This window comes from Periplaneta americana, chromosome 17 (genome assembly GCF_040183065.1).
Source record: "Periplaneta americana isolate PAMFEO1 chromosome 17, P.americana_PAMFEO1_priV1, whole genome shotgun sequence".
Lineage (NCBI taxonomy): Eukaryota > Metazoa > Arthropoda > Insecta > Blattodea > Blattidae > Periplaneta > Periplaneta americana.
Window position 1 is genome coordinate 76,358,908 of NC_091133.1, and position 26,770 is coordinate 76,385,677.

Here is a 26,770-nt window from a genome sequence, read left to right on the forward strand (position 1 = left end):
ATTCCTCGTTACTCCTTTTCATTTTATTGTGGTTCAAGATAGTATAATGTAATAATACAAAAAGAAAAACTAATACCAGTATTTTGCAATTGGATTTTTCCAAACCTAATATTAAATGTATGTTATTTATATCGCTAAAGAACGATTACAATATAAATAACTTGAATATTATTTATACAGTATCACTAAAGAACGATAACAGAATATAAATGATAAATATCGGTTTGTTTAATTAATATGTTGCGAAAGAACAATAACAATATAAATAACTTGAATATTATTTTATAATGCTAATGAAGGAAAACAGAATATAAATGATAACTTGAATATTATTTAAATCGCTAAAGAACGATAACAATATAAAAAACGTGAATATGATTCATATCGGAATTTCACAGATTTATTATAGATGTATTTAAGAAATTGTAGAAGAATAGTAATTAGTAACAGTGTCCTATTTATTCTTCTTGGAGCCAAATTTGTAACTTTTAAAAGTGTGGTTACTATGTTGAAGTGTATGTGTTGTAACGGATGCTTGACTTGTTACGTATGTGAGTCAGTTATGGGATGCTTGATGTCGTCGCAATGTCGTAATTATAGTTTGATTGTGTTTGTGTGACTATTGTGTATTAATTTATGATGTATGGTACGGAAAGCTGCATATTTGTGTTATAGAAGTGTTACGTATGTGTGTTGTTAATGTTTTTGTATGTTTCAAATTGATACCTGATATTTGTTTTGCAATCGCAATGCCTAATTTACGGATTGTTTATGTTTTGTTTACATCGCGTAAGCTAATTTAATTTTCTTTTCCATTTCTCTTTATGCTTATCTTTTTTGTGTATAAAACTATAGCTCTAACATATATATGTAATATAGGGCTAACCCCCATTGGAGATACAATAATAATTATTATTCATATCGTTATAATACGATAACAGAATACAAATGATGACCTGAATTTTATTCATATCTCTAAAGAACGATAACAAAATATAAATAACGTGATATCCATAAATAACGATAACTGGATATAAATGATAATTTGAATATCATTTACATCGCTAAAGAACGATTAAAAAATAAAATGAAAACTTGAAGAAGGCCCGAACCCACGATCTTTGAATCATTAAACAAGCACTCTACCGCTGATCTACGAGGCGCAGATATGGAACACTTTCATAGTTCTGGAACTGCTTGTACAAGCACATGCATCGTGTAACATCGCCGCGACCCGAAGTGGACTTTGAAAATATTCGCTGTTCACGAGTGCGGCCACTTTTTTTTTGACAGCTGTACATACTTGGATAATTCCCGACAGACGCGTCCACAGCGCGGGGGTGGGCACCTTTTGGAGGCTAAGTTCTGTCGAGGACCCAGTGTCTCAGGGTATATTGAGTCCTCCTGCACAGGGACACGTGCGAAGACTTCAACGGTCTCCAGAGCGTCGTGGGAGACATTGTCGACCATCTTGGTCTGGGGAGCGGATGGAGCACCCATCCTCCAGGGGGCAAATGTGGAGGCCCTCTCCGGGGTAACATGGAGAAAGACCTCGACAAAAGAGGCAGCCCTGCATATGGGGTTAAAACACATGCGAACATTTCTGGAGGTTCTAAGGAGGCAGCCCCTCCGCCGGAATACTCAATGTAGTGTTGGTAGCTCAACTTGGGGAATTCAAATTACTCGTAATATTCACATTAATCAGCCGGATGAATATACTGGACAACGACAAAGGGATGTTAAGGATAAACGATTTGGGATAAAGGTTAGATTTAAAATTGGTACCTGGAATGTCAGAGGCCTCAGTTATAAGGAAGAAGAACTTAATAATGAATTAAAAAGAAAACATATATTAAACTAGAAAAGAAACAAAACTAAAGTTATATAAAACTATGGCAGTACCAGTGTTGACATATAGAAGCGAATCATGGATAATTAAAGAAAGAGATAAAAGTAAATCACAGGCTGCAGAGATGAGGTTTCTTCGCAGAGTAAAGGGATGTACAAGAAGGGATTTGATAAGAAATGAGGATATCCCTAAAGAATTAAATATATATAACATAAACGAAAACGTTGAAGATTATAAAGAAAAGTGGCACGAACACCTGTCTCGGATGGATAACGAAAGAATTCCAGCACTGACACAACAGTACCAACCTAAAGGCAAAAGAGATGTCGAACGTCCTAGGAAGAGGTGGAACTGAATAAAATGTGAAGACGGAACAGGCACTAAGCCTAAACCATGAAGTGAAGATGATATTCATTCATTCATTCATTCATTCATTCATTCATTCATTCATTCATTCTGTCTTTCTTCTTCTGTTTAATCTCCTTTTTACCGACTTAGGCTACACTTCATTGCGGTGCAGGGAAGGGTATATAGCTATAATAGGCACACACTGCGGTCCTCCGTGGTCTGTGTTCAACACGGCGGAGGGCCACTGCTGTAAGAAATTTTCTTTAAATCGTAAAAATATTTTTTCATATAGCAGAAGGACAGTGTTTTACACATACTAATTTTCATTATCGTACAAGATCGGTAAAATGTTGAATATTTCCAAAATGTTACTTCTGTAAGCTGTACCTAACCCCTTAAATTAATTTACACTCTCTGCTTAAGGTTAAAATTGGAGGAAAATAAACAATACAATAACGAATACTTTGACCTCTCCATACACAGAATTGAGAGAACAGTTCTGTAGTGCTCGGGAAAAGTGACACAAGTCAGTTTCCACAAACCTTTTTTGATAATTTATTGACAACTAACGGAACATCTGCTCGCTTGGAAAAAAATACATAAGTATTCCTCTCATTACAATAATTCATACAGAAAAAAAATCAAATCGACATAAACCAGTGTAAGTTGTCAATAAGTTATCAAAAATGGTTTATGGAAACTGACTTATGTCACTTTTCCCAAGCACTGCAGAGTTATAAAATGTAAAAATAAGTAGGCCTATATGTTGTTATTTAAGAAAAAGTGGTTTTTTGGCACGCTCTTTATAGACGAGGATATAAATTTTCTAAATTACGTGCAAAATAATAAGTGATATTAATCTAATAAATATAGCATTTAACGCTTTTAAGAAACATTCACATTATAAAGTTATTACCAATATTCCATACTTATTGTTCACAACCTGAGAATTTAAGTAATAATTATCATCATCATAAACATCACGGGTTATGCCGTCCGGCCTGTTCCGTCCCAATAGTTAATTGAAGTCTAAAATGGTCACTCCATCGTCGTCTCGGTCTTCCTACATCCCGTCGTCCCATGGGTCTATAGTTGTGCAGTTTTCTTGGAACTCTGTCTGACGACATTCTCTCTACATGTTCGTGCCATCTATTTATATAGGTATGAGTTACATCAATTATATTTGAAATGCCTAATTCCTGTCTAATGTATTTGTTTTGTTTATGATCTAACAGCGTATATCCTGCCAATGGTCTCAACAATTTCATTTCTGCTGCCTCCATTCTTCTTTCCTGCTGTTTAGTCAGGTTCCAAATCTCTGAGCCATATACCAATGTTGGTATGACCATTGTTTTGTAAAACTTCACAAATGTATCTGTCCTTACCTTCTTAACGAAGGTTCTTTTAACTGTTCCTATTAGTTTTTGAAATTTTAATATATATTTTTTGTCAAAATCATTTATATTGTCATATGATAATGTGCAGCCTAAATATTAAAAATGGTTCACTTGTACTACTGGTTCGTCATTAAGGATTATTTTTAATCTTATTGGTGTTTTTCCTTTGAATCCCATAACTTTTGTCTTTCTTAAAGAAATATTTAAGTTAAATTCTTTAGCTGTTATGTTCAGATATATTATTTATTTATTATTTATATATTATCCCGGCCAGCTAGTCACTCATAACGAGTGCACCTCAGCACATGTGTGGACTTCGGTCCTACGTTCATAGACATCTATGACGTAGTGCAGAGGGGGGCCACTAGAGGGAACCCAAGAGTTGGAGCTTAATCTGAGACGATTCTATTCGGCGCCGGGGTTGTATCCGGTGTGGCTTAGTGTATAAAGCATCAGCACGTAGAGCTGAAAACCCGGGTTCAAATCCCGACGCTGGAGAGAATTTTTCTCCGTTCCATTACTATTTCATCGTGTTATGTTCAGGTTATATAGGGCCCTCAGTAATAATTATGTAACATTTATTAACTAACAATAAAATTGTTGCCTTGATTTAATTATGCCATACAAAATATACACAGACTTGAGAACATTCAGTTGAATTCTTTCTGTACCTAGAAATTTGTTCGTTAAACCAGATGTTACAGTTCCAAAAATCAGTTTGAAGAGACAAATTGTGCCATCAGCGCTGAGATCTGAATTTTCTGGGGTCCTCACACGCGCAGACCAGATCTTAAGAGCTCAAATGGATGATCCAATTGATCATTCACCTCGTAGGGATATTAAGCTGGGAGAAAGAGACAGAGAAAGATTTGTGGGAGAATCCGCATAGAATACTGATCGAGTTGTTAAGAAGAAGGGTAAAAAGTCACGTAAGAGTAGGAGTGGGTAATAAAAGTCAAGTTGCGATAATACTGTCGCCTATGTGGCAGGAAAGTTCACTCGTATTTTTCTAAATCGCCAACTTTGGAGTTATGGCGGACGAGCGTGTAGGTGGCGCTCGTCACAATGCGAACATAGATCCTGTAAAACACGGAAGCAGTCTTATCATCCTAGCTACAGTGTTGCCAATTCATAAACAGTATCCCCGTCAGTCTAACACCTGGAAATCCGTCTATAGGCCTAAACCAATAAAAGCAAATATTAACGCAACTTTCTTACCAATCTTGATTAAAATAATGCTGTAATAACACAGTCGCGAAGCTCAATATGTAGTAAATATGCAAAAATTAGATAGTTGCTCACCACTAGGATCGCTACTATCGCCTCATTACAGGCAACGCAAAACAGTACCGTCACAGTCTATTGTTTCTAGCAACCTCAAAACTCAAGCTTCGTGACTGTATATAGTAGACTGTGGTAATAATTCATCCATATCATCTGCCTCTAGTTCTGCAGTTGATGTGCTGGGTTGGTTCACATTCCCCCCAAAATTAAAGAATTAAAAATGACAGCAGCTAAAAAAGTATAAAAAAACGATGTAAATCGTAATTTCCGCCAGAAAATGCGTAATTTTTATATTTCATGTTTTTGCCCCGTTGGTATTATGTATATGTTTTAGTGATTTTTCAAAGGAAAGGGTTTTAAAAATATTAGTCATCTTAATATATAAAATTGAATGTGGGTATGTATGTATGTATGTATGTATGTTTGTATGTATGTATGTATGTATGTATGTATGTATGTATGTATGTATGTATGTATGTATGTATGTATGTATGTATGTATGTATGTATGTATGTATGTATGTATGTATGTATGTATGTATGTATGTATGTATGTATGTATGTATGTATGTATGTATGTATGTATGTATGTGTGTATGTATGTATGTATGTATGTATGTATGTGTGTATGTATGTATGTATGTATGTATGTTCCCTATACAAATCTATACGCTTTGACCGATATGTGCCAAAGTTTGCACATTTAACCTTCATAACCAGGAGAAGAACATAGGCTACATTAAAATTGTGCAAATGGACCATAAATTGATTAAAAAATAAAAAACAGAAATAAATACGATTAAACATTCATTTATAATATTAAAATGCATCTTCTATAGTCAATTGTTTTTTATTATTGTCTGTTATATTCAATATCGACTTTCATGAGGCCATGGAAATTATAACACAAACATTGTTGATACGTCTCATGAAGGCCAGAATCTACACAATTCATACAATAAGTATCTTTGCACAGTTCAGGACGTATCATGAATTTCTGGATGCAGTTGTAGATAGTGAGCAGGCTGTGTTTTATAACTGAATTCTTAAATTCTTTGGAACCACAAGAATTGCTACTACATAATTAAATATTTAATATTGAATCACCAATAGTACTATTACGAAATATTGACCCACCAAAATTATGTAATGGGATAAGAATTGATGTGAAAAAGCTCATGCAAATCGTAATAGATATGACAATATTAACTGGCAAAACGAAAGAAGATTATGTTTTTATCCCACGCATTCCTACGATACACACTAACATGACTTTTGATTTTAAGTAACTTCAATTTCAGTGCCACTAGCATTATTAATGATCATATTAAAATTAAGCTCAAGGACAGTCGCTCAAAGTTGCAGACATTAGCTTAAAAACTGCGTGTTTTCCACATTCTCAACTATATTTTATACAAAGCAATGGAAAAATAAAATAAGATTTTACACATATGCCTAAATAAAATAAGATTTTACACATATGCCTATCAAAAAGCAATTCAATTACACTTTTGTCATGTTGCTAACGTAATATGTAAATGTACGAAAGCCGACTGAAAATAAGACTGTATTAATTCTAAAATATACGTTTCTCAAAATACAGGCTGTATTTATATATGTGCCCTGTATTGATGTTTATGTCCGAAAATGTGTTACTGCGAAATTCTATCTGTATAATCATGTTGTCAATGTAGTATGTTATGCGTTGTGGAAATAACAATTATTCAATTTCTGAAATACCGGTATACGTCTCTCAGAATATTAGTTTTTATGTTAAAAATGACTTGCTGCGAGTTTATATTACATCTGTATTCTGTATATAAATAAGAATTAATATACTGTAATTAATATGATCTATTTGTGAGATAATTATAATTTCTCAAGTCGTATAAAAACTATGTATGATATAAACAGGCGTATAGCGGCCAAGAGGCAAAAAAATCTTCCAATATAAATTAAATTATGTGTGTATATATTGATTCTTTGGTACAACCGATAGAGAGATAAATTTTGGCTCACGATGACATCCCAACGAGTTCAGACTGGGAACAAGGGAATTTTCTGTTTATCATCAGCTGTCTCTGAAATTCAAGTCAAAGCACATATAAACATGAAATTACGTGAAATGCACAGCTTCAGATCGATGTACAGATCTTATAATTATTTTATCTCTGCCTCTGTACAACGTCACATTTGCGATGACACCCCGACGGGTTCAGACTGAGAACAAGGGAATTTTCTGTTTATCGTCAGATCTCTCTGAAATTCAAGTCAAAAGCGTACATAGACATGAAATTACGTGAAATGCATAGCTTGAGATGAATGTACAGATTTTATAATTATTTTATCTCTGCCTCTGTGCAGATGGGGAAGAAAGAGACGGCAGAAATATTGTAATGCTTTTTAATAAGCTGACTCCCACGACTAAGATAAGTCACTTTAAATTTAACAGTCGGTGACCGGCAGAGATAAAATGTAAGATCTGTAGAACTTTGAGACAATGCTAAGTGGACGATCAGGAACCAAAGGGTGTATTTTGTTTTCCTGAACCTCAAGACAATGCTAACTCATTTGAAGTTTGTGTGACTATAACCTATATATATTTTCGTTTGTTTTTATTTTATTTATAATTTCATTTTTATATTATTTTATTTTTATTTCTGGTGATGTGGAAGAGAAGGCCTGATGGCCTTAACTACGCCAGAATAAATAAATAAATAAATAAATAAATAAATAAATAAATAAATAAATAAATAAATAAATAAATAAATAAATAAATACAAGTAAATACAAATAAAAATATTTGAAAGTAAGGGACGTGATAAAACGTTTTCCTTCGTTGCGTGACCTACAGTTGTTTTAAATTGAGTTAATCCTTTCAGGCATTTGGCTAAGAAATTCATTATTTCATGTAAGTGACGCTATGTAAAGATTCATCTTTAGGGACGAGGAAAGCTTATTAAAGACAATTCGTTTTGGTTGTCTATAGTTGAGTTTCTGAGATTTCCGAAAAGTCTAAGAATCAGTTTAAATAAAAAAAAGAAGCAAAAAGCATAACCCGGGCAACGCCGGGTACTTTCAGCTAGTTAGATTAATAATAATAGTAGTAGTAGTAGTAGTAGTAGTAGTAGTAGTAGTAGTAGTAGTAGTAGTAGTAGTAGTAGTAGTAGTAGTAGTAGTAGTAGTAGTAGTAGTAGTAGTAATAATAATAATAATAAATAATAATTTACTGTGTTTGAGTATAGAAATATTGGTAAGAAGACAGCAACAGTAGAAAAATTTGCGGTGTTAGCCTAAGTTGCATAAATTGCGATTTTCAAGGAACAATTTTTAAAAGATAGTATGTAGGTCCTATTTCATTAATAATTATTGATTCATTACTAAGCAATCAATAATAAAAACATAATTGTTAGTACTAAGATTATTTAAGATGCATTATAAAATTATTATCTTATTGTTTTCTAATGCCAGGCGTTTGACAATAAAGTCATTTGACCTCTTGAACTCCAATATTTTTCAAAGATATTATAATGGTGAGCCACTGAAGCACAGATTTTGAGATATTCCGAATCCATTTCTTGGTTTGAGTTGCACAATGGGCAGTTAGGGGACTGATATATTCCAATTCTATGCAGGTGTTTGGCCAAACAGTCATGGCCTATTGCCAATCTAAATGCAGCTACAGACGATTTTCGTGGTAAATCGGGAATTAACTGTGGATTATGACGCAGAGAGTTCCATTTTTTCCCTTGAGATTGTGTTATTAAATTTTGTTTGTTGAAGCCTAAGTATGTAGATTTAATAAATCTTTTCACAGAGTAATACGTAGATTTAGTAACAGGTGTGTAAGTAGTAGTGCTGCCCTTCTTTGCTAAAGCATCCGCATTCTCGTTTCCCAGGATTCCACAATGGGATTGTATCCCTTTGTGGAATTATTATTATTTGAAAGATTCCTTAAGGATTATTTACCATCATTTATACTTTTCACTTTTCAAATTAATATTTTGAAGTATTCTTGTTACCGGTAACTTAACATTTGATAATATTCCATACTGTTTATATCTCTTTTTCAGAAATTGAAAGTTTTATATATCTTAAGTTATTCTTATAATTGTTAAATTCATTGTTTAAACTATATAATTGTTGCACAATTCGTTTTTTTATTCTGGACCTTCGTGCTCAACTGCAGTTCAGCAGCAGACGAAAATTGTTAAATGTTATTAGTAGTATGTTGGCAGCAATCAATTAGAAATCCGTTGAGCTTCAATCCCAAAAATAATTGAGGACAAAGAACGTAATTCCGATTTTTTTTATTATTTTATAATTTTCGGGAGGTTTCGGATGGTAAATATTTTCTGGATTGTTGATGCATATATCCGTATTTCTCAATAACGTAATGATATATTTTACTCTTTTTAACGCATAACTATCCGAGCTTACTTTATAAGTTTCAGATAAATATTTATGTAATAGCAAACCGTTGCTGTTCTGTACGAAACATACTCATCCGTCTCCGGCTGGACATGCAAAGATGTTTTGCGAAACTCTACGCCAGTTTCAACGGCAATGCGCGGAATTTCTGGTTAAATTTATTGGGCTATTCTCTGAAGTGCACAGTTATAGGAAAGTAGACTCTTCCAGTTACTCGTAGCATGCAAACGAAGTTATTTCTGTACTGCCGAAATAGTATTGCCAACTTATATTTTCTCTCGTTCTGTCTTTCGCTCTTCTTTCCACGTTTACCTGCCCTTTCTTCCCTCCTGTCTTCTCCATGATTTGTAGATGCCATGTTTCACTCTCTTCTCCTCTGAACTATTGTATTGTTTTATGCCCTTCTTACCACACATGTCATCCGTGGTGTTCTCACATTTACCGTGCTGGCGGTGAATCTGAGATTCGCAAGTTCAAACCCAGCAGAAGACGGTGGATTTTAAATAGTGATGAAATCCTTAGTATGACCAAAGTCTAGTATACAGTCACGAAGCTCAATATGTAGTAAATATGCATCCATAGATAGTTGCTAACCGTTAGGATCGCTAATATCGTCTCATTACAGACAATGCAAAATAGTACCGGCACAGCCTTTGTTCCTAGCACCCTCACAACTCAAGCTTCGTGACTATATACTAGACTGTGGTATGACCTCTTTTTGGAGAGAAAGCTGTGGGCCAAATGTTTTTGCAACTAGAAGAAGCCTGTCCGTGATAGGTGGCTCTGACAAAATTCGTCAGAAATCTCTCTTCCGCATTGAATTTCGACGTTGGATAATCTATGATACAGAAAAATCGCTGGGAATATTATTTTTACTTGGTTACTTAACGACCTTGTATCAAATACTCGGTCATTTAACGTCTATGGAATTGGTGATAGCGAGATGGTATTTGACGATATGAGGCCGAGGATTCACTATAGGTTACCTGACATTCGCTTTACGGTTGGAGAAAACCTCGGAAAAATCCAATTAGATAATCAGCCCAAGCGAAAATCCAAAATCGAACCCGAATCTCCATTAAATTTTATGCAAGAATGTGTAGAAATTTTACCCATTAACCCGTTTCATATCTTTTAAACTATTTATTATTAGTTATTAAACTTGTATCGTAGACTTCGAACTCGAGATAAATAAGTATGTAAAAGTGTGTTGCATAGGCCATAAAATAAACAAAACACTATTACTAACCAAATATTACATCAGATGCTCAAAATGAGAATCATTCACAGCCGTTCCAGTCTATCAGGAAAAGAATCCGTTTTTCTCACAGTTACATGACTGATCTATTTTTTCATCTCATATCTACAATCATGCACAATCATGCAGAGTAGGCCATGAAATTAAACAAAATACCAACATTAATCAACAATGAACAGTTTTCGTCAGTTTTATGGCCTCCTCAACATAATTTTACATTGTCTCAAGTCTGAAGTCTATGAAATAAATTTAATAAATAGTTAAAATATATGAAACGGGTGAATGGGTAAAATTTCTACGTATTCATACGTAAAATTTAATAGAGATTCGGAATAAGTAAATTTTAATATAGGGTGCCATTAAAAAAAAACAATGTTTATTGTCACATCCTGTGTGCCTGAATAAGAAACTTTTTTCGAACACTGTCGCTATATTGTGTGGTTTATCTCCAACAGATTTTGTATAAAATCGCTTTTTTTTGTGAAATTAAAATTTAAGAAGTTATGAGTAACATTCTATACTTTTTGAACACTTTGTACAGTATCCGCCAAATAACAACAATGGCTACATCATCGATCCCACCGTTAGATATGAAAAAACAAAAGAGCCAACCTGATGATGTAAATAGGGGGAAAAACATCTTACCGATCTTACCGTACCGTTCCATATTTTATGGACAAATACAGCCTGCAACAAATTGAAGTACCGTCGCGAGCGGTGACTTTGTGCCATTCGCGAAAAACGTATGGAAATATTCTCTAAGACCGTGACAAGGTTTTAAAGTCTACTTTCTTACGTTTAGCAGTCTTTAAAACCTTGTGACGGTTTTAAAGACTACTTCCTCACGTTTTTTTTTAAGAAATGCGCGAATGGCACAAAGTCACCCTCATGGCACAAAGTCACCCCGCTCGACGGTAATTGAAGTAATAGGCCTTACGGTTGGAACGCGCGGAACTATTCCCGGTTTCTTCTTCCAAATCTGGCAACGTTTCGGCCACAGTCTAGTACATACAGTCACGAAGCTTGAGTTTATGAGGGTACTAGGAACAATAGACTGTGCAGGTACTATTTCGCATTGTCTGTAATGAGGCGATAGTAGCGATCCTAATGGTTAGCAACTATCTATGGATGCATATTTACTACGTATTGAGCTTCGGCAATTGACGACATCGTTCTTGCAGCTCTGAAGGATCTATATTTCTACTCCGAAATCATCTTTACTGTCAACAGTGATCTTCAAATAATTAATATTAGTAATTATTTATTCAATCATTTCTCGTCATTGTGTGACTCTCTTAAACTTAAACAAATGTTATTTATACTTTCTTCTTCTTCTTCACTTCAAGGATTAGGTTCATGTTGAACCTGTTCCGGCGCCCATTTCGCTCTTGGTCTTCCTACATCTCGTCTTCCTTTCGGTTTATATCCCATTGCTAAAGCTGGCAGTCTGTAGTTCGGCATCCTTTGTAGATGTTCACACCACCTTCTGTTATTTCTCTTTAATTTCTCCAGCAATGGTTCCACCTCTAATTTCTTCCGTATATCTATGTTCTTCTTTTTATCTTGTATTGTACATCCTAGTGTACTTCTCATAAATTTCATTTCTGCTACCTGGACTTTTGATTTATCTTTTTCTGTCATTATTCTGGCTTCACTTCCATAAGTTAGCATAGGTACTGCGATTGTATTGAAAAAATTTATCCGTGTATCTTTTCTTGTTTTGTTTTTTAAAGATCTATGGATTGTTCCACAGACATTTCGAAAGTTATTAAGTTTTTTATCCAGGTCTATATCTCTTTCATATGAAATGTAGCATCCTAGGTACTTAAAATATTTAACCTGTTCTATAATTATTTCATCGATTAATATTTTTGTCCTTATTGGGTATTTTCCTTTAAATGCCATTGTTTTGGTTTTTTGAGCTGCAATTTTAAAATTATATTCTTTTGTTATTTTATTTAAAACATAAATTGATTTCTGTAATTTATCCTCACCGTCTTGGATAATTACTTTATCATCAGCATATAAAAGGGAGTTCAAGAAAGTGTTGTTCTTTAAATATATTCCTGGATTAACATCAGATTTCCATGTTCTAAACATGTCGTCAATGTAAATATTAAAAAGTGTCGGCGAGATACTACAGCCCTGTCTTACTCCTTTATTAGTGGGAATCGCTTCTGTCAAGTTTCCTCCTATCACTAAGCATATGCTGGTTTCTTTATAGAGAGATTTAATTGCTTCCACAAGGTGTTTCGGGTATCCCCTTCTTATAAGTATATTCCATAGTAGTTCTCTATCTATATTATCGAAGGCCTTTTCCAGATCTATGAAGGCTAAATGTGTTTCACAATTAAACTCTCTTCTTTCTTCTATTATTCTTTTGAGTGTGAAAACTGCAACCATGCAAGATCTTCCTTTCCTGAATCCTACTTGTTCTTCTGATATCAAGTGGTCGGCTATTTTCTTTAGTCTTTCATTTAGCATTCTTGCATATATCTTGTAAGTGGTATCTAGCAGGCTTATCCCTCTGTAATTATTCGGATTTGTTCTGTCGCCTTTCTTGTAAAGTGAGATGACTTTCGCCTGGTACCATTCTTTTGGGATTTGTCCGAGTTTCCAACACATGTTGTACAGATGAAGAAGGCGGAGATGAAATAATATTCCTGCATATTTTAGTAATTCTGTATTTATACCATTAAGACCAGTTGCTTTCCGATTTTTTGATCGTTTTAAAGCTTCCAATAATTCTTCTATGGTGAGACTGTCCACTTCTTTGCAAGCGTAGTTATCTGTTGCTCCTGATTCTTCCTCGTTATACCACAATTTTTTGTAGTGTTCTATCCAAGATTGTTTATCAATAGCATTTATTTGTATATTTTCTCTTTCATTCTTATTGAGTGTTTTTATTACTTTGTAGGCTAATGACTGCCTACCATGCAAATCATGTTCAATGCATTCAATAAACCTTTCCCAAGACACTGTGTGTGCTTTCTTTATAATTGTCTTTGCTACATTCCTGGCTTTTTTATATTCTTCCCGATTGTCTTCTGTGGGACTGTTTAAATATGTTTCATACTTTTTCTGTTTATCTTTTATACAACTTTCTATTTCTTCTGTCCAAATCTTTAATCCTTTTCTCTTTCTATACTTTTTCCTGTGTCCCAAAGATTCACTTGCTGCCTTTGTTATTATTTTCTTTATGTTTTGCCACTCTTCTTCTATGTTATCACTTGTGGTATGATCTTGGAGATATGTGTTAATTCTATTTTGATATAGATTTCTTATGCTTTCAGTTTCTAAAAGATATACTTTATATACTTCTTCGTTCTTATTCCTTGCTTGTGTTATTCTTTCTTTCTTCCATCTTGTTAGAAGTTTTATGCGGGAAATAACCAGGAAGTGATCTGATCCTATATCGCTACCTCTTTTAACCGTTGTATCTTCTATATGTTTTGCTACTTTTTTGTTTCCAATCACATAATCAATTACAGATCTACAGCCTCTGGCTGCCCAAGTAAATTTATGTATATCTTTCTTTTTCTTGAATGTGTTGGAAATACTTAATTCATTAAAAGCTGCAAACTCTATCAGCTTTTCTCCATTAGAGTTTTTTACTCCTTCTCCACATGTTCCCATTACATTCGGTATACCTATATTTCCTACTCTTGCATTCATGTTTCCCATTAGCAAAACTTCATATCTTGAATTATATTTATCCAATATTATTTGAAGATTTTTATAAAATTCATCTGTTTCCTCCTTTTTTCCTTCTTCTGGAGCATAAGCACCTATTACTACAAGGTAGCCTCTATCATGTTTTAATTTTATTGTAATAATTCTTTCATTGATGTATACTTTCAATTGGATATTGTACAATATGCTCTGTATTTGTGGCAGCCTGTTAAGTCAATACAGGAAGCTGTTATCGTTTAGATAAATTAAAAAAATATATATGTAGAGCCTATATGATTAATAGAAACCTGAATAATAAGTGTGTTATATAGAAAAATGGAATGTTGAAGGCGTAGGAACATACTCTCAATTCCGGTCCGATCAACACACTCATTAAAGATGGATGACATCAACTGGAAATAAGAAAAATTCCCAGTCCTTTTCCCCTATTACAAATGTTCATCGACTGAGAGGAATATGAAGTGTGAAATCTTAGTTCCTGCTGATAAATTAGCACTGAGTCAAATCCCGTGAATAATGCCCTTCAGAACATACGACGCAGAAGAAATCATCTATGTAATCCGGAGCCATAAAAACTTAATGTCCGTGAACTATGGGGAGATTGTTTTATTCGTATCGATCGGTACGCACCCTGCTCAAGCGAGATTCTTTGTGCAAGGCACGCTTCAGCTGTTCCCCGAAAATAGGTCACCATAGCAACGCGAAGTCAACAATATGGCGAGGAGCAGTATTATACGCGTTGCGAAGAAACGAATCAGAAGCTCTGAGAAGAAATATTTCGGGATGTCGAGTGCGTGTGTCTGATTGGGATTCGGGAGGAAATGACTTGAGCAAGCAGTTGTGACTTGAAGAATATTTAATATATATTATTAAACACTGCAAAGTAAGTACATAAGTAATAAGAAAATTAAGTTCATCGCTGATTATTAAATCTAGAAAAGAAAATTTTTGTTGTGAGGAATACGCGCTTAGTATTGTAGACTACCAATTTATATATTTTTATTTATTTATTTATTATTATTGCTAGTAAGTTTGAAATGAATACAAATTAATAAATACAATGAAAGATAAACTAGCCCACTCCTGAATGAGTAAGACTCGTGCTCAGGAGGGGATTCCAATACAGACAAAAATAAAATTAAAATTGAGAGTGAATACAGATTAAATAGTGTCTAATATGTTTAAACCCAAACTATAAATCCAATACAAATTTTTTTATTTTTTTATTAATTTGGAGAGGATTCGTGGTTGAAATATTTTTGGAATAAAATTTGTTTAATAATCTGGGACCTTGACTCATGCTACGATAAAAAGCTGTATTGGTTTTACATTTTGGTTCAGACAAACGCAGAGAAGTCATATTTTTAGTTCTATATTTATGTATATACCTTTCAAAGTTATTAAAATTTCTATGAAAATATTTTAATAAAATAAAATAATACATTTGTTTAATGTTGAAAAATTTGAAATGTTTAAACAACAATTCAGTTGGGTAATCTTTCTGCTTTTTTAAACAAATTTTTAATACTTTTTTCTGCAGTAAAATTTACGGCTAAATGTTGGATTTGTAAGTTCCACCCCAAACTATAATACCATACATATAGATTGAAATAATGCTAAATAAATTAGACGTAAACAGTTAATTGACAAAATATTTCTTAGAATAACAAAGTAACATAATGTTTTACGTAATTTATTACAAATATAATGAATATGATTATTCCATTTTAAATGATTATCAATAATTATACCTAAGTATTTAACCTCATTAACTTCATTAATAACTGAACAATTGCAATTTATATCGGAACAATAAGAATGATGCATTTTAATTTGTAGTATAGATGAAATTGGTTTATTACCTTTATTATTTAAAGAAAATGGGATAGCTATTGTTTTAGCTTTATTAATTACAAGAGAATTTAAATCGAACCATTTTTTTATTAATTTTAAGCCGCAATTTGCATGGTAAAATTATTTATATAAATGGTAATGAATTATTGACAACATAATATTGTTCATAAAGCATTGAGATTCTACAGTATTTTATAAATATTTCATGAAGTTACTTTATTTCTCTAAAAGTAAACGAAAGAGTACATGTTCGATATCAACATTAACATAATCATTTTCATAAGCTACATAAAACAAATTAGTTCTTACTTCAGCAATATCACCTCCTTCTAAATAAATATATTTAAATGTCTTGTTTACTCGTAGTTATAATTTAAAATGAGTTTAAAAAGCAGTTTTAAATTTATTTTTGTTCCACTGGTAGCTCAGTGCTAAAACGTAGGATCATCATTTTGGGAACTTGGGTTCTAACCAAGACATTAGCTAGAATTACACATTGTTGTAAACCAGATCTGAGACTGAGGGTTTCCTGGGTTCTCTCGTTTTCCTTAACTGTAGAATGCCAATGTAGTGACTCACTATATTTCATCTTATCATTCATGACATTTAATTTCGTAACAATATTACATAATGTGGCTTACGAACTTAGATGATACCGGTTCGGGGTAGCCAGACAGCAGCACAAATTCTCTACACAATTCTTATGATCACGGGCAGATATTTATTTATTTATTTATTTATTCATTCATTCATTTAATCTGACAAGATTAAGGCCATAAGGCCTTCTCTTCCATCTTACCAGATAGCACACACAAACACAAAGAAATACAAATACTGACAAAAATAATACACATTTAATTAAAGCCCCATAGAGTCCATGGAAGACTACAGACACTTATTAAGCTAATGCAAGGAAAAAATAGCGATGATGATAGTCGTAATAGTAATAAAAATAATAATAATAATAATAATAATAATAATAATAATAATAATAATAATAAAATACTGTATACAAAGTGAGAGATTTCTACAACGACAGCTACTGTGAAAATGCAGACCGTGTAATAATGTTAAATACGTCATAATAATGTAAAATGTAATCTTTGTTCATTTGTGTAATTTTGTTCCCGACCATTCCCCGAATAACCCGAATATGTTGTCTCGCTCATTGGGTTTAAAATATAATTTTCGGGAATCGGACTATTAAGATTCGAGGAATTAGCGTTCGGGGAAACGGATTCCGGGAAATGGCCACTCGGGATTTTGTACAGGAAATCTTTATACAACTTTTGGCTAAATATTACTTAAAGCTAAAATAAAGGAAAATATGCATTTACTATAACCTATGACAAATAAAAACGTGTCATTGTGTTCAGAAAAGCTAGCAATATGTTTAATTTATCTTAAGTTTGTGAAAAGAGATCAGGTTAAAAATATAACAGGTCATACAAATTCGGGACCTAATCATTAGTTATTACCAATTATCTTTAGTTTTCTAAATCTCTTTATAGTTTAGTGCAAATTTATGGATAATCACAATTATACTCCCGGAAATAAATGGATTTTTTCTAAGGAGGGTCTGTCTTCCTCTGAATGGCGGGATGCAATTAAGATGATTGCTAACGTAGCACCAGTGAGAAGTCTTCATGGGAGATCCTTGGACGGTTTCCGTTGCAGATACTGCAACGAGATTGAAACCTTAGCACACGTCCTAGGATCCTGTCAGCATGGAGAACTCCTGAGAAATTCACGCCATCATAACATCCGAAAACTAATAGCACAAGCCCTTAGAAACAAATCCTTCCAGGTCCATGAAGAGGTGCACTGCGTTGCGTCTGAAGGCGGCGGAATTAGAAGAGCGGACATCGTGGCTCTAGACAAGACTAATAGTAAAGGCTTTATACCGGACCCAACTGTTAGATTTGAGATGAGCCAGACCCAACCATCCGAGGTCAACAAAGAAAAACAACAAATTTATGAGCCTACTATTCCGTATTTTCGAGAAAAATATCAGATGGAAGGCACCTGGAAAGTACATGGTTTAATGATCGGAGCGAGGGGCACCATCCCACGATCAACTGTAAACACTATCATAACATTTGGAATCCATGACATCATTCCAAAAATAATTACTTCAACCATTAAAGGGTCTGTGGCAATTCTGAAAAATCATTTATACGGAATATCATAATCCCCCCCCTTTTCTATTCGTTAGTGTGTGATTGTTACATATATATGTACAAATTTATTATTTCTTAAATTTAAGCTCCTAGTTCACATTTCAATTTGACTCATCTATCTTACTGTAATCGTTACTATTCTTATATGTGTGTTATTCTGTGTTTTTGGCAACCCAGGATGCCTGGGCAGACTATTTCTTGGAAATAAATTATATATATATATATATATATATATATATATATATATATATATATATATATATATATATATAAAGGGTGCGTCAGAAAGAACGGATGGATTTCACAGGGCAAGAAAATTGTAAGGATTCATCAAATCAAAAATGTATTGTTATCAACAGATTCACCAATACATGCAGTTTATTTACGGTATACAACATCATCCATATGATATCCTTGGCTTTCGATACAGGCATCGAGGCGTTTTCTGAAGTTCGCCGTAACTTTCACAGTCATAGTTGGTGGGATTGCCGCAATTTCTTCACGAATCGCCGTCTTCAGTTTGTCCAGTGTATGTGGTTACTTACGCCTTCAAGTGGTCCCAAAGAAAGAGATCTTATCGTAACCTCGACAATCTCAGTGCAATAGCATGTTTGCGGGCTGATGGTTGAGGTGGCAGGACAACCTACTGTCTGTCTCCACATTTGCAGGAGTACACGCGCTCCGTGTTCGTCCAGATGATTTCTTCTTTAATGTTGAACGTACGAAATGAAGCCGCCCGAGTAGCGTGACGTCCGATGTCGAAATGAGTCCTGAGTGACGATCACAGACTCTTCATTTTTTCAAAAATGTCTCTGCGATGAAAGCACGTTGTACACCAGACCAACACCATGTTCTCAACTGAAACTGCATTCTCTCGTTGATCCAACAGTTGTGGTCCCCCCTCACTCTATCCCTCCCCTCGCTGCTTATTGATAGTTTGAAATCCATCTGTTCTTTCTGACGCACCCTGTATATATATACCCTGAACTTATGCAAGTTATGCATCCTGAGTTTCTGATACTGAATGAAGTTCTAAACGAGTCTGTCTTCACAAACTCATTCTGAATTATCGATCAGAAGAGATCTGAACCGTTCCGCAATTATCGGCGTTTCATCTCACTGGAGGTCGTCTTAAAAGTCTTATTCCTCTTGGAGATTCTTGAAGCACCTCTTTATTTTTTTTTCCTCCTGCGATCGGGATTCTTTTCTTTATTTCTTACGACGGTTATGAAGAGATCTTCCGACACGGCCAATCATAGCAACGTCATGCTCAGTTGTCTCGGTAAGTCAATATTTGGAGTGGAAGGAAGCTGAAAGAAGTCACGCACAGCACTTATTTGTTGTTGATGACTTCAGTTTTCTTGCAAGTAAACGGACGGATGCGAGTGGTTAACTGCTGCTCGAAAACTACGAGTTGGCGTGATGGAAGTTACATGACTCAATCTGTTATTGCGAAATATCGGGATAGTGAGAACAACTTCAAAATCATTATTATCATAATCGTCGAACTAAAACAGCGAAGTGCGACGTGGATTGCTGACTTCGTATTAGTTGCGTTCGTCGTCTGATTGAATATGCTGACTATCCTAAGGTCCATATAAATCTCACAACTTAATATACGTTTCGACCTTGACCTTCCGCATCTTCCTACTCATAGTATTCCTCCTCCTTTTCACCACCACCACCACCACCACCACCACCACCACCACCATGACCACCACCACCATCATGACCACCACCACCACCACCACCACAATTATTTCGATTTATCAAGAATTAGGTTCAAAAACCTTTCTTGTCTCCAGATATAAAGACTTCATAGGTTATCGGTCCAACGTTTACTAGGCATGCCGTATAATATACTGCAATTCCCACTTTTTTGGCTGAAAATCAATAGATGACAGTTAAGAAAATGTTACCTGAGAGGAATTTATGAAACTATAATATATAATATAGTTTCATAAATTCCTCTCAGGTAACATTTTCTTATTTATTAAATTATTAAGTATTATTTAACAATGCAAGTATAATTTGTAAATTCACTTTAATTTCGGGTCACAGATTGAAATATTACGTTCCTTCAGCTGGCAGGGAAAGAAACGGGTAATGAAGGTAAGAAAAATTACACATTTAATATCGGTCGATAACTTTAAAATAGTAAACATTTTAAAATTAACCATGTTCCTTTAATGCAGTTGTAAACCGTAAACGTTACTGATATGCACACAATCTTTATTGCTTTCTTTCTCACCTTTTCTTAAATGGTGTCGTTTGTCACTTTCATCAGTAGGCCTATGGATTCCATCTATGTTATTAAGGATAGAAAACATTATACAGTAGAGTCTCGTTAATCCGAACTACGCTAATCCGAACAAAATTATATTTAAAAAAAAAACAAATTTATTGTAATAGTACAAAGTAGCGAAAAGAAAAAATGTATAAATTCACTCAATTTCTTTTACTTAAAAAAATATGAAAATAGCACAGTCAAGGGTACTTACAACAATTTGTGTTTTCTGTACATAATTTACACATCTGTCATGCTCATAAAATCAGCAGTTTTCTGTTGTAATGAAGTGAACCTGTTGGTTGTGGTTCTAAAAATAGCAACAGGGTACTCCCATCACGTCTCTCAGCGCTCGTGAATAGCATGCATTGCATTACAGGAAATATTTCGGTTAATCCGAAAGTCATGTAATCCGAATAGGTCTTGGTCCCAATTAGTTCGGATTAAGGGGACTCTACTGTACATTTATTTTCATTTAATTAAACAATTACAAATGTTAAGGGTGTGAGGGAATTATGCCAGGGAGGAACATAGGTGATAAAATAAGGTGCTTTTCTTGAGTGTAGTCTTTGGGGTTTATGCTCTCTTTCCAAAGTCAATTCTTCACTTATCAATTCCTCAACTATTAACACACCACTTAGTCTATAATCCGGATCTTTTTCGGTAATTTTAAAATTATTCACTTGCTTGAGGTTTGTTCGATACTTTTCATAAGCAATTCCTAATCATAATCTTATAATAGTTTATTATTTCATCCTACTAGCAATGAAAATCTCTTCAATTGAAAACATTACAAAAAAATAAGTTATAGTATAGCATAGTATATTGTGACGTAATATAATATAATATAATATAATATAATATAATATAATATAATATAATAGTCCACACCTGTGGAGTAACGGTCAGCGCGTCTGGCTGCGAAACGAGGTGGCCCGGGTTCGAATCCCGGTTGGGGCAAGTTACCTGGTTGACGTTTTTTCCGGGGTTTTCCCTCAACCCAATACGAGCAAATGCTGGGTAACTTTCGGTGCTGGACCCCGGACTCATTTCACCGGCATTATCACCTTCATTTCATTCAGACGCTAAATAACCTAGATGTCGATACAGCGTCGTAAAATAACCCAATAGAATAAAAAATATAATATAATATAATACAATACAATACAATACAATACAATATAATATAATGTAATGTAATATAATATCTATACTAAAATAAATCTGTAGCCGAAATTTTTCTGGTAATTTTCGATTTTCCAAAAATAATTGGTCCTAACATATATAATTAATCACCCTGAAACCGAAAATCGCTTTTTTGAAATTTTTGTTTGTATGTCTGTCTGTCTGTATGTTTGTTACCTTTTCACGCGATAATGGATGAACGGATTTCGATGAAAATTGGAATATAAATTAAGTTCGTTGTAACTTAGAATTTAGGCTATATGGCATTCAAAATACATTATTTAAAAGGGGGATTATAAGGGGGCCTGAATTAAATAAATCGAAATATCTGCTTATTATTGATTTTTGTGAAAAATGTTACATAACAAAAGTTTCTTTAAAACTAATTTGCGATAAGTTTTATTCCTTGACAAATTTTGATAGGACTGATATTTAATGAGATAAATGAGTTTTAAAATTAAAATAACTGCCATCTAAGGCCGTGTAATGAATTAAAAAACAAATGACTTCGTCTATAAGGGGCCTTGGACAGCAACAATCGAAAGCTATGAAAGATAGCCTACAGATAATGTTTCTGTGTTTATATGAAGTAATATCGGAAGCTAAATTAACCGATTTGTATAATTAATTATTATTTCACCATTGGAAAGTGTAGTTTCTCTAGATGGACATAATGCTATAATGTTATTACAGTAACTTCTGAGTGAATCGAGGACAGGTAAGATTAAAATAGCTTCTTATGCACAGAAAACTTGATAGGCTATTCTGTACATTCGTTTCCTGTATTTCCTAAAATAATTTTTATGACCAAATAAGTGGTCTCTGGATCAAAATGATAGCATTTTAATTATGCAAATACAATTTAAATTAAGTAACATAATAAACGATTTATCCTTATATCAAACACGAATGTTCCCTGGATCAAATGTCCTATTTTAATTATGTAATTACTTTATGTTTATTTCTAACGGGTGCAGCGGAGCGCACGGGTAGGCTAGTAATATAATATAATATCGATAATATTAATTTTCAATCAGTAGTACTTTGCTAATGCAAATCAATGTCTTTCCATTTCCCTAGTTCCTCCTACACATTTACCCACTGCTTCCTCCTCCTCCTCCACATTTCCTACTTCCTACTCCACATTTCCCTACTTCTTCCTCCTACACATTTACCTACTTCCTCCTCCAAGAAAAATTGGCATCGGTGCCTATCCTGAGTAAGATCAATCCAGTCTCTATCATCATGTCCCACCTCCTTCATATCCATTTCTATATTATCCTCCCATGTACGTCTTGCCCTCCACAAAAATCTTTTTCCTTCCGGCTTTCCAACTAACACTCTATACGCACTTCTGGATTCGTCCATACGTGTTACATGTTCTGCCTATTCAAACGTCTGGATTTAATAATGTAATATAATAATATAATATAATAAAACATATAAAATAAATTCATAATATAATATATAAATTAGAAGTAATAGTAATAGAACTTCAGGTGGTGGATCATTTGGCAATTATGGTCTTACAATTTGCGAATAAGCAATGGACAGACACAAGTATGGCGCTCTGGATCTGTGTTGTGCGTGACCATTGCTTAAAACTGCAATGAACGAAAGTAACACAAAGTACAAACAACAATACAATTATTATTATTATTATTATTATTATTATTATTATTATTATTATTATTATTATTATTATTATGCATGTAATACTGTGTTTTATGTTGTAAATTGAGTGACAAGCTGGGAATATTTTTCTTTTCCAGACAATGAATATCGGACAAGCACCTCCTTTCATCAAACACCCGGTGAGACCTCGAAGATGCAATGAAATAAGAGATGTTCGTGGTTCAATACCTTATCAGATTGGAATTGTGAGTCTAAAACACTTCCTTACTGTCTGTCATAGTTGTTGGGTATATTTAAATATTCATGTTACGTTGAGCTAATGTTGGCATTTTGTACGCATTCATTCCTTGTCACGACATCAAATCATGCTTCTTCAAGCTATTAATTTTTAATAATTTCCGTTTACTTTACAGTGGCTATTTAGCGAAGATGAAAATATGAGATTTTTTTCACATTCGAATAAAAGTCGAAATGTATTCCAGATATCGTCTGTGAAGGTCTAAGTCTTTTTACGTTTCTGTTAATGGAATCCAGGTACAATAGTTTTGCCGGATAGCAAGGTTAGAAAGTATTCCAATTTTTTCGTGAGTTCGTATTTTTCTCGCAAAGCTGTATTTCTGATACGTCAAGCAATTTACAATAAAATGATTAGGAGGGAAGAGAAGACCTGATGACCTTAATTACACTAAAATGAATGAATGAATGAATAGATAGATAGATAAATAAATAAATAAATAAATAAATAAATAAATAAATAAATAAATAAATAAATAAATAAATAAATAAATAAATAAATAAATAAATAAATAAATAAGTAAATACATAAATAAATAAATAAATAAATAAATAAATAAATAAATTCATTAATTAACATGTGCTTATACATTCGAGAGGATGGTTTCTTAAATCATTCTCAATTGAGTGGTTTCTTGACAAGTATATAATGATTATAAAGGACTAACACAATTTCATATTTCTATCAAACTCAAATAATACGTACATTTTATTATTTTAATCAAATGCAGCAAGTCTACTGATTTTCGTATGACGTAAAGTATTATTAAAAACGAGTACGAAAAGGCGTATCATGGAAATTTCTGAAAAATTAACTACATACTGAACATATCTTAAGTTTTGGGATTATAAAGAATGCCGTTTATGTGTGATCCAGAAGTAGGATATGTACCTTGTTTATTTATGTGCTTTAAATAATTGTTCAAGAAAAACTGTTAACAGTATTGTCATCCACTAGGTTTAGATGTTATGGGATTTGAACTGTTGTAAAACATAAATGAGAAAATATGTGTAATGTTCGCGACACTTTCTTTAATATCTCTTCTCACATACCTAAGATAGAGATTAATAAACTGGTATGTCAAACCCATTATGACACCATCGGGAACCGAATCCGCAATCTTCCGGTTTTGCAGCGTTACTCCTTAACCACGACGCTGCGACTACATGGCAACCACATCTTTGCTATATTGCAAGAGGTGCACTATCGAACCCGGTAGATTTATTTTTGTTTGCTGTATACATTTTCAATTATAACCATTTTAATATACGTATTTTAAGCCGGATACTGTGTAGGTCTATATTTGGATAAATCAGCCTATTCTCATATTTCCCCTTTAGAAATACAGACATCTTCCTCCACAGTTCTTTCAATTATTGCATTCAATACGAAAGCACACTCCCGTGGGAAGACACATAGCTTTTCATTCATATGCGAGATGTCTTGCAATGTCATGGGAATTGCGGCGTGAATCTTGAGCCTTTGTTTCTCCACATTTTTCTTTGTCGGTATAGTGCTGACCTTCTGTGATCGAGATTGCGGGTTCGATCCCGGCCCAAATCGATGGCATTTAAGTGTGTTTAAATGCGACAGGATCTTGTCAGTAGATTTACTGGCATGCAAAAGAACTCCTGCGAGACAAAATTCCGGCATACCGCCGACGCTGATATAACCTCTGCAGTTGCGAGCGTCGTTAAATAAACCATGTTATTTTTGCATACATGCGTACATACATACATACATATGGTACATACATACATGCATACATACATACATGCATACATACATGGATAATCTGACGGATTTTCCGTATTTTTAAGCTTTGCATATAAAATAATTACTTGAGAAAATTGTTCAAATAATTTCAGCTTTAAACTATACTTAAAGATATGATGATTTTAAGTTTGTTTAAATGAGTTATAATTTTCGCGTGTTTGAAACATTTTTCTTTCGCTTTTAATGACTGTACCAGGAAGTGTCTAGCTAAATATAATTCAATGGATTAACAATGAAATATTACGTAAAGAATATATAATTTTATGCAAACGAGGTCGAAGACCGGGTGGTGTTATGTATCGTAGCCACAACCCTGTTGCGTGATATGCCGGGAAGACTTGGATATTAGAAAGATGCAATCAAGCTGCAGAGGGAAGGAACAAGAACACAGTCTTCGCAAAAAAAATTGAATTTAGATAATAGTTTTCATCAAGTAATGCTTTACATTGTCAGAAACTAAAGTGAGAATGTATAGCATGTCTATAAAATATTACCTTTATTGTGCTTATACCTTTATACTAAGTTATAAATGAAAGAAGACGATGATAACGATAATAATTTAACACAGTTATTAAAGTGGCAATTTTTCATAATTTTTCTCTTTGTAGAAAATCGTTGAATATGCATATTTATATACACATTCTTGTATATTTTTGTACACACAGTTTTACTTCAATTGTAGAGGGAGACATATTTTGAACCTGCAGCAGATCTTAAAGTTGTTTGGAAAAATGATGAAAATTAAACTCTGTCTTAAAAATGACCAAGAAAATTCATACCATTTTTATAATTAAACCCTCAGAACATGAGTTCAGTTTTTGAACTGCAAAAAAACTTTCATGTATTTACATCTCAGAATTGTGTGTATTTATCACTAATACATTATTTAACATTTTTAGCCAAAGTAAATCTACTAGAAAATGAGAGAATAAACACATTTATTTTGGAGGCATTCTATTCAGAAGGTTGTGGTTCGATCCCAGGAGCGGCTGTCCTGACTTGAATTTTTCGTGCTTTCCTAAGTCTCTCGAGGCGAATGCTGGAATAGTATGAGTTAAAAGGAGCTAAAATTATCTTCTTATCTATTTTTGCAATCCTTCATAATGTAATTTTAAATGTCGTCTTCTCACCTTCCGAAACAGTCCAGCAACGTGTCTGAGAAGTATTTCATTTCATTTATTGTACTCTATAGATCTTACATAATATCTTGTAGTTAGCTGAGTGTGTTAAGGCCCATTCACAATGAAAATTAAACATAACCGTAACATAAACACAGAAGTTTGCTCCCAGGCTACCAAA

At 33.6% G+C, this 26,770-nt stretch overlaps 1 protein-coding gene across 1 annotated transcript in view; it reads left to right on the forward strand.

Moving 5' to 3' along the window:
- The first annotated feature begins 14,989 nt into the window (after positions 1-14,989).
- The window catches only part of LOC138693424 (cilia- and flagella-associated protein 53-like), a 76,121-nt gene continuing 64,340 nt past the window's right edge, over positions 14,990-26,770 (forward strand). Inside the window, exons 1-2 of the mRNA XM_069817372.1 lie at positions 14,990-15,142; positions 23,538-23,645. Coding sequence (XP_069673473.1) covers positions 23,541-23,645 — 105 coding nt within the window. The 5' untranslated portion in view covers positions 14,990-15,142; positions 23,538-23,540. The remainder of the gene's footprint in view (positions 15,143-23,537; positions 23,646-26,770) is intronic.